The sequence below is a fragment of the Protomyctophum bolini genome (assembly GCF_963924005.1).
Source record: "Protomyctophum bolini genome assembly, chromosome: 11".
NCBI classification, from domain to species: Eukaryota; Metazoa; Chordata; class Actinopteri; order Myctophiformes; family Myctophidae; genus Protomyctophum; species Protomyctophum bolini.
Genome location: NC_137872.1, coordinates 1,341,085 through 1,351,081, shown reverse-complemented (window position 1 = coordinate 1,351,081; position 9,997 = coordinate 1,341,085). Strand labels below are relative to the sequence as shown.

Here is a 9,997-nt window from a genome sequence, read left to right as displayed (position 1 = left end):
TTTTTATAAATTCACAATCTCTGTCATTGCTGCATGGTCTTTTAAGTCTGAATTATCGCTCTCCCTGGAGTTTATTATGTAGAATTATATATACTGTGTTGTCACATGTCGTCATGTCACAAGTAACTTATGGTAGTAGTAAAAAAAAATCTCTCTCATTCCACCTGTCTATTTTGTATATCATCTGCCATATTTGATCATGCGTACAGTATAATATTTTACTGCAAGGGTTGACAGAAAACATCGTTTATAGTATAGTCTAGTTTGTGTGATGCAGTGTGTGGTTCTGTGTCTGTCTCCCCTCCAGGTATAATGTATCCTCCTTACTGACATGTTTGCACCATTGGTGAGAGATGCGAAAATACTTTTCGCTGTGCTGTGCTGTACTTGTACTGTACATTGACAATACATTTAATCTCTCATCTCTCCAGGTATACCAGCCAGGAGCTGAACCATGGCGGCAGTGTGGCTGTGGGCGTTGCTTCCCCTCTGCTTGGCCTTCTTTGGGACAGTGGGTATATGGACTGTGTGAGTATCTCTTTAACCCATTCTGAACGGGAACCCATTTTGGTATTAGCATCATGTTATGCTTTAGCTATTGAAAAATAGCAGATCTACAAGCTCGTAGCGCGCCACCGAGTGGCGCGCTACGAGCTTGTAGGTCTGCTATTTTTGAAAAATCGAAGAACGACTGACATTTTTAGAATCTGATCTCAGGTCAGAATGGGTTAATCAGACCAGTATGTGTCCAGTGGAAACCTCGTATGAATCTGATCTCAGGTCAGAATGGGTTAAGGAGGACAGTGGGTTTATGGACTGTGTGAGTATCTCTTTAAGGAGGACAGTGGGTATATGGACTGTGTGAGTTGAGTACCTGCCTTTCTTGGTTATCACTTAAATGTCATCATGTAAATATTTGCTTTGTCATCATATTCTCATGATTATATATTTCTCGTGCAAGGGCCGGGGGGGGGGGGGGGGGGGGCGTGCCGTCAGCTTATTGGATGGAGCCTCGAAACCCACGTGTAATTCCTTCTCTCTCCACTGGGCTTCCTGATGGAGTGTCTGTCTAACTAACGTCTCGTATCTGAAGCGGTTATTTCCAGAACCTCAGCTTCGCCTCGCTGGTTAAACTCCCTGTCGGGGAATTATCTCTCGACAACGACCACCTATAGCCAGATTATTATCCCTCACATAATCAATCATAGAAAGTTAAAAGTAGGGTTATTAAAAAAAAAAGTTTAGCACAAAAAGGACATTGCTGACATGGGTCACACGCAACCGTTCAATACGAAGTGGCCTTCTGAAATAAGAATGTTTTCATGGGCCTGTTCTAACATAACCTGCGCCTGCGGTACTCTAAAGGAAGCCACCGAGCAGAAGCTATAGCACCTTTCATGACATGAAATGCAGCTCAAAAAGTGCTTTACAGAGAAATGGAGAATAAAGGGAAAAAAGCAAGGCATAAACATAAAAAAAACAAGCAGTAATGCAATACAGTGAGGACATGAGTAACAAAAAATAAAATGTCATTTAAGCAAGGGTGTAGAAGTGGGTCTTGAGCTGTGCTTTAAAAATGTCTACAGAGGCTGCCTGTCGTGGGAGCTTGTTCCATGCCGATGGCCCGTAGAAGCAAAAAGCTGCTTCCCCGTATTTTTTAGTTGCCATTTTTTTAGGCAAAGCGAGCAGGCCAGCAGTGGAAGACCTTAGGGGGCGGTTTGGGACATATTTAGGCAGGCAGTCATGTAGGTAGGAAGGTGCGAGACCATTGAGAGCTTTATACACAAGTAAAATAATTTTAAAATCAATCGTAAAAACAACCGGAAGCCAGTGCAGTGAAGCCAAAACTGGAGTAATATGTTCTCTCATCTTAGTTCTAGTTAAAACTCTGGCTGCTGAATTTTGGACAAGTTGAAGCGGGCGTTGCAGACTAGTCCAGTCTAGAGGAGATGAAGGCATGGACGAGTTGAAGCGGACGTTGCAGTAGTCCAGTCTATAGAGGAGATGAAGGCATGGACAAGTTGAAGCGGGCGTTGCAGTAGTCCAGTCTAGAGGAGATGAAGGCATGGACAAGCGTCTCTGCATCTGACTGGGTTAGAAGGAGGGACAGCGTTTTTTGAGATGATAGAATGACAGTTTTGCACAGATGCTTTATAATTATGGACATCGAATGTCAGGTGAGGATCGAACTAAACACCGAGGTTTGTGACTGAGGAGGAGAAGGGGATGACCTGGTCGTCGAATTAAGGTGAGATGAGATAATGGGGTTTCAGTTTAATGGGAGATTCAGTTGTGTTACTCTGTACCTGAAGGATGTCGTTGCTCATCCATGCCTCCTGGTGGTGAGACATGGCATGGCATGGCTGCAGAGGAGCCCCGTGATGATTAAATATGCGTGAAGTCATCATCAATGACGAGTCATTTATTTACCCCGTTTCTTTATTTCTGTCCTTTTTAGGTATGGGATAGCCGTGTCGAACGGTTCAGTGAATCTAACCGAAGGCTTCCCTTACATCAGGTTGGTGTCAGTTCCTCCTGTATACTGTATATGAGCTTAATCTGAGGTTCTCAATATTTCATGTCAAGGACCCCAAAAATTATATGTAATATGCCGCCGACCCCCATCTGAAAATTTGTTGTTCCAGGGACCCCCCCCCCCCCCAGAAGCAAAGATTTGAGTTTAAAACTGAAACTCTGAAAGAATATATATTCACAGATGTGAGGCACATTTTCACGATTTTTCAAAAATGTCAGACCTACAAGCTCGTAGCGCGCCACTCGGTGGCGCGCTATGAGCTTATAGATCTGCTATTTTTCAATACCTAAAGTATAATGCTTATATAAAACACCAGAATGGGTTTTAATCATGCCATTTCTATTTATTAATCTATTTATTAATCATGCCATCTCTATCTCCCTCTATAGCCAATGTGGGACGTTCACCCCACAGAGCTGTGTCTTCTCCCAGATCTGCAACATCTGTGCTGTTTTAGGTAATGGCACTTTTTTTTTTACATTTGTATGCTTTTTTTCAGGATGTCTTTTTCACAAAGCTTTTCCTCAACAAGTGGTGTCTCTCTCTCTCTCTCTCTCTCTCTCTCTCTCTCTCTCTCTCTCTCTCTCTCTCTCTCTCTCTCTCTCTCTCTCTCTCTCTCTCTCTCTCTCCCCTCGACCCCCCCCCCCCCCCCCCCTCCCCCCCCCCCCCTCTCTCTCTCTCTCTCTCTCTCTCTCTCTCTCTCTCTCTCTCTCTCTCTCTCTCTCCCTCAGCTCTGTGGGTGGTGGTGATTCGGTTCCAGCAGGTCAGAGACTACGGTTGTCACGGCAAAGCCAACATCACCAGCATCGTCCTGGGGTTCATCTCTGCCTTGGGGATCTCCATCATTGGAAACTTCCAGGTAAACTCCTCGTTGACCTATAATACCCTATAGCCTATAGCCTATACCTGTAATACCCTATAATACCCCGTTATCCTCCCGTCTCACACTGCGGGAGGCGGCCTTTTTTCCGACAGCATTCTAGCCGACGGGGCAACGATCCGATCCGCAGCGGGGGGGACATTCGCTGCGATGCGAAAAAGCGATGGTCCGACATGCGCTGCTCCCGTGCTTGCGGTTAGGGTTAGGTTAGGATTGAGGTTTCGGATCAATAATATGCTGTCGGAAAAAAGACCTGCACCCCACACTGCCTCCTCCCTTTCCTCATTCATATAGCTTTCCTTTTCCACTTGTCTCCTGTAACCAATATGTGTATTATTAGCCCATTTAGACCAGAGAAAACATTCTACAAAATGTCTTCTAAATCCTGACAGTTTTCTGGAAAACCTCATGTTTCTATGCCAGACGTTCTCAAGCTTTTTCATGTCAAGGACCCCCAAAAATATATGTAATTGGCCGCCGACCCCCCATCTGAAAATATGTTGTTCTATAGGGGAACCCCCCCCCCCCCCCCTCCCAGCAGCAAAGATTTTAGTTAAAAATGCTCGCTCTGAAAGAATATATACTCAAAGATTTGCAACATATTTTCACGATTTTTCTAAAAGCTACAAGCTCGTAGCGCTATGAGCTTGTAGATCTGCTATTTTTCAATAGCTAAAGTATAAGATAAAACACCAGCATGCGTTGTTAATTGCTACGTTCTGTTCCCCGCAGCAATCGGTCTCCATGGGAGCCCACCTGTTGGGGGCGACCCTGGCCTTCTTCGTGGGCCTGGCCTACTTCTGGGCGCAGCTGTGGCTGACCTATCGGACCGAGGCGTCCAAGGACAAGCGCTGGGTGGGGCCAATCAGAGCCGTCTGCTGCTCCATCTGTACCGTCCTGGTCATCATCAGTATCCTTCATACCTCCTATACCCTAATACCCTATACCCTAATTCGAATGCAGTGAGCACTTACTATGAGACCTAGCAGATCATGTCTGTGTGTCTGTGTGTGCGTGCGTGCGTGTGTCCCCCCTTTGTGCCCATATATGGAGCTACGTCCAAATATGGAGTGTGTTGCATCAAAAATCACTCAGCTCCATATATGGGCACAAAGGGCACAGACACACGAACGCATGAGTCATGGTGACACATGGTGTGATGGCTGCTCCCTGTTTTCACTAATTTCACAGTACTACACAGTTCTCACTAATTCGTAATTTATTCTAATTATGTTATTAATGTTATTGCAATTTACGATCTGCGTTCGCTTCCCGCGTTCGCGCGTCTTAAAACGCGGGAAGCGAACGCAGCTCGTACATATTTGGTTATGTCACCATGACTCAGCCATAACCATATAAGGAGTCCCCAAAGCAGCTCCATATATGGGCACAAGTTGGACCACGCCATCACACTCATGTCCATGACTCAGCCATAACCATATAAGGAGTCCCCAAAACAGCTCCATATATGGGCACAAAAGCGTGACACACGGACAGACAGACAGACAGACAGACAGACAGACATGATCTGCTAGGTCTCATAGTAAGTGCTCACTGCGTTCGCAATCACTGCGTTCGCAATTATGTTGAAAAATATATTTAAAAAAAAAGCCTGAAAAAGCCTTTTGTTGTGATGAAGGCTGCAACTTATATTAATGTTTTCTGGGGAAGCTTTCAAAACAGTCAACAGTCAACTTCTTTTGCCACAAGCCTATTATATTGAGTATGATAGATTAGTGCAAAGTCAACCCTAACCCAGTCTAGTTCTAGTTGACTAAATATCCTAAGATTTTAGTCGACTAAATCTATAGTTGATTGCGGGCCTTGATGCCGTCGTAATGACAGTTTTTACACATGCTGAAAATAGACGATCTACAAGCTCACAACGCGTCGCAGCGAGCTTGTAGATCTGCTATTTTCAGCATGCAACCAAGTGTAAAATGACTTATACTGGATCTCTTGTCCACACTAGTTCCCTTCCTAACATCATTTTAGGCTAGTTTTTATGTGTTGACGAAATTGTCAGTGTATTTTAGTCTTATAGATTTAGTCATCGTAGCTTAGTTACTTGCGCAAGCATGAGAGCGCGCAAGTAATAGTTTCGCCCGGGACTCGTATGCACCGTCCCAGCAAATTGTGCCTGATACGGCAGTGGTGCCAGATTACATGGTGTGTGTATATGTATAACTAGCTCTCAATGATGACGTAAGAAATATGTGGATTAAAGGACCCAATGCCAGAGTGTAATTGGTTTTCGATGGTGATGTAATGACGATATGTTTTAGTGTTGGGAGGATCAAAGGTAATGCTCCTGTGAATACATGTATGACAATCTGGCACCACTGCCGTAATCAGGCACAATTTGCTGGGACGGTGCATACGCATCAAAAGTGACAGTTTATAACGGTCGAAAGTACTTGCGCGCTCTGCTTGCGCACTAGTTGGCCATTTTATGGCCTACTAGTGTGCAACAAGCAAGTATGCACTCGGCAGAGTGCACTTCTAGTTCTGGACTGTTGTTGCTCCTTGACGGCCCGTCTCCCCCTAGTGGCCGTCCTCCACAACACGGGCTACAAGAGCGGCGCGGCGGTGTGCGAGTGGGCGCTGGTCATGCTGTTCTTCCTCCTGTTCGCTCTGTTCGCCGCCGAGTTCCGACACATCGACTGCCACCGCCTCACGGTGCAGGAGAAGAAGAGCGGCGCAGCGCCAGGCCAGCAGCGCCACACGGTGGAGATGCACGGTCAGACATAGAGCCCAACACACGTACAGTACGCGATACGTAATTATATATCATGCATTGCACGTGCTCACACACCTATATACACATGTCCAAACACACATACATGAACATAACCAACACGTGCACATGCTCACACACCTATATACACATGTCCAAACACACATACATGAACATAACCAACACGTGCACATGCTCACACACCTATACACACATGTTCAAACACACATACATGAACATAACCAACACGCAAGGGACGTTCACACATACTGTATATATAGACATCAAAGGGGGCTTCAGCCCCATGCCCTTTTACCCACGTCTGTAAAAAACAACTGACCACGAATGCAGCGTTTACTATACTAGCCCTTACCCGTTGTGAGATATTTGCCCCCATCTTGTGGCCGTGGGGGGTACTGCGCCCGGGCGCATTGCCCATCGTGTGGTGATGTAAAAACAATATTTGTACAGTAAATAATACAGTTGCGTCTGTAAAAAGTAGCCTAGCTGGATTCTGGGAGCGTGCAGATTTCTTTTGGCATGGAGAGATGTGTGCTAATAGTGCTGAATTATAGTATGATTATGGTGGAAGACATGCAAAATTGTCACTCCTTTCCTTCCATTACTTTTTCCACCGCTGGATTTGGCTCATGTCAATCAAGCGTTGTCAGGAGTATTATTTTATTATCACGTTGTCAGGAGTAAATATCGCCGAGACGAGACTCCCACATGAGGAATGCGGTAACAAGATACAAGACAACTCACCCCGTTTCTGTTTCCCTCCCAGAAGTTTCCCCAGTGAGGGGGGGGGGGGGAGAGGCTGGACAGCAGACGGCTGGACTTTGCTATAAACTTTCATGACAGCAGAACAGCCTTAAAGGGACACTTCACCCTTTTTGCAAAAAGATATATGTTAATGACGTTTAGAAGCTTTAGATCACTTTCCTGGAGGTATTTATGTGTGTAATATGTGGTTTTAGATATTTTAGATTGTAGCAGTGAGCCTGTTGTCTCTGATGTCATGGACACTGGTCTCACTACCTTCCTGGACTACAATTCCCATAATTCTTTGGTGCACTGCTCCTCCTTGTTGATAGGGGGGAGAGCTGTCTTACTGAGACAACATGTAGTCCAGGAAGGAAGTGAGCCCAGTGTCCATGACATCAGAGACACCAGGCTCACTGCTACAATCTAAAATATCTAAAACCACATATTACACACATAAAGACCCCCAGGAAAGTGTTCTAAAGCTCCTAAACGTCATTAACATATATTTTTTTTGCAAAAAGGGTGAAGTGTCCCTTTAAGTACAAATATAATTTATGAAAAGCTACTACAGTGAAGTCTGTTCACAGAAGTTGTTGTATAGGATATGTAGGGGATTATCTGACGAGGTACCATTTTTAGGGGGCAAAACCTTACATAAACTAAATAATACTAAATTGTTTATAGGGTCAATATAAGTAAAATAATATAGCCTTTCCACAGGAGTATCTTTTTATATTTTCCCCAAAAAGAATACAAACGAAACAGCCAATAGCATATTACAAAGTTATCCCCCTCACCGGTGAATATTCCGGGCAAGCACCGGGGTGAGTTGTCCAGTATTCGGTGCAACGCATGTAAATACCCCATCAGTGGGGTTGTGTGGAGTATTTGACGTGGGTGTCAGTCAGGCTGTATACGTCAGCAACATTACACTGACAATGTGCAAGTTTGACTAATGCTTTAAGTGCTTATGAAAGCCATATCCAACTGGAAAACAATTATGATTTGATGTCCCATTTCACCTTCATTTAGAGAACCATGCAGACCTACAATATAGTAGAATGAAGTAAAGCACGTCATGCAGTATTCTATGAATTATACTTTTAACTATACAACTATGTCCCCTTTAGAGATACTGCAGGCGTGATTGTTTAACCCATTCTGACCTGAGATCAGATTCATACGAGGTTTCCACATGGACACACACTGGTCTGATGAACCCATTCTGACCTGAGATCAGATTCTAAAAATGTCAGTCGTTCTTCGATTTTTCAAAAAATAGCAGACCTACAAGCTCGTAGCGCGCCACTCGGTGGCGCGCTATGAGCTTGTAGATCTGCTATTTTTCAATAGCTAAAGCATAACATGATGCTAAACACCAAAATGGGTTCCCGGACAGAATGGGTTAAGTTTGAATGTTGATAGAAATGTAACTTACAGACATGCGACTACTATGTGAACAATGAAATGTGCAAATATAGACATTAATGACTTGTCATTTCTCTTCAGAAAATGGAGAGTATCCGCAGAGCACACCTGTACGGGCAGCGAGTCTCATTTATTGATACGTCTGGGAGGAAGAATGTTGGGGGGGAATGACGTCTTGTCAAAGGAACGGATAATAGGACTATAATGAAATGACAACGGACATATAGGACCCATATAGAGCACCGAAGTCTGACGTCACTTCCAGTAGAGGGCGTCAGTCCCCAGGTTCATGTATTTGTTTAGTTGCATTGAAATCTCCATAGGAGGATTTTTAGATCGCTTCATATAACAACTGTGTTTGAAAAATAAACATGTCATCCCGGCCGCTTCACTCATATGGATATGAAGAATCAACTGACTGAGAGAAAACGCTAATGTTACTGCTGCTGAATTAGTTCGATTTTCGCTAGAAGCAGACTGTATCATATATGAGTGACTGACTGTTGCAAACGATACAGAGACACCTCCCTGACAATATAACGATACAGAGACACCTCCCTGACAATATAACGATACAGAGACACCTCCCTGACAATATAACGATACAGAGACACCTCCCTGACAATATAACGATACAGAGACACCTCCCTGACAATAACACCGAGACAGCTTGTTTATTTTTGGACCACAACACTTATAGTATAGACGATATTAAGATCACCCCATGTTATTCTCCATAGAGAAATTACTTCCGCGAACCAGGGGAATCGTCGGGATGAGCGAGTTACGTCAGGACTTCGGTGCTCTATAGGAAGATCTCACATGCTTAAAGGACCACTTCACCACTTTTCAAACTATCTTCATATAATAGGTCCTCACTAATAATCATGAAAAAATGGCACAATTCTTTTCCCGACTCGGCCTGTGTCTCATAGGAGGGCTGTGGGCAGTTCAGAAACCGTCTTCCAGTGACATCATCGATGGGGAATGCAAGCTAATAAAAACGGCAGTTTTTCTAGTCCTGAAAAGTTACAATGCAAAAATGGAAGCCATCGTTCTCACGATAATGAAAATCTAAACATTTTTGTAAAAAGATCTTGTTTAAAAAATAATCTGCCTAATGATGATTCTAAACTGCCTACAGCAACCAAAAGAATCGTGCCATTTTATCATGATTATTAGTGAGGACCTATTATATGAAGATACGTTGAAAAGTGGTGAAGTGGTCCTTTAATCTGTGCCCACAATGGTCACAACAGCTCTTGCATGAGCTGGTAAAAAAAAAAAGAAAAAAGAAAAACTAGTTGCAGTTTGTAGAGCTTAATAAGTTGTTACTGTTTATGTACTGTACACCCACTAACGCAGTGGTTCCCACACTTTTTCACGTCAAGGACCCCCATATTGACACTAATTAGCCCGCGGACCCCCCATTTGAAAAGTTATGCCAGGGACCCCCCATAAGGGAAGATTTGTATGTCTCTAGCAGTGTCAAAGGACCCCCAGTTTGACGGACCCCCCATTTAATAGCATTTCTATCTCTGGGACCCCCAATTCATATAGTAAAAGATGCTAGTGTATACATTTGTACACTCTGAGTCACAGGCCCATAAGGTCCATTTGGTTCCAAATTATCATTTAGCTGGGGACC

General features: G+C 44.0%; 1 protein-coding gene across 1 annotated transcript; it reads left to right on the top strand.

Moving 5' to 3' along the window:
* Nucleotides 1–454: 454 nt before the first annotated feature.
* Nucleotides 455–6,167, top strand: tmem150b (transmembrane protein 150B; the record flags this gene model as incomplete). Its single annotated transcript, XM_080776438.1, has 6 exons — nucleotides 455–528; nucleotides 2,459–2,518; nucleotides 2,926–2,993; nucleotides 3,268–3,395; nucleotides 4,149–4,326; nucleotides 5,965–6,167. The coding sequence occupies 6 exons, from the start codon at nucleotides 455–457 to the stop codon at nucleotides 6,165–6,167; spliced, it is 711 nt and encodes a 236-aa protein (XP_080632564.1).
* Nucleotides 6,168–9,997: the final 3,830 nt, after the last annotated feature.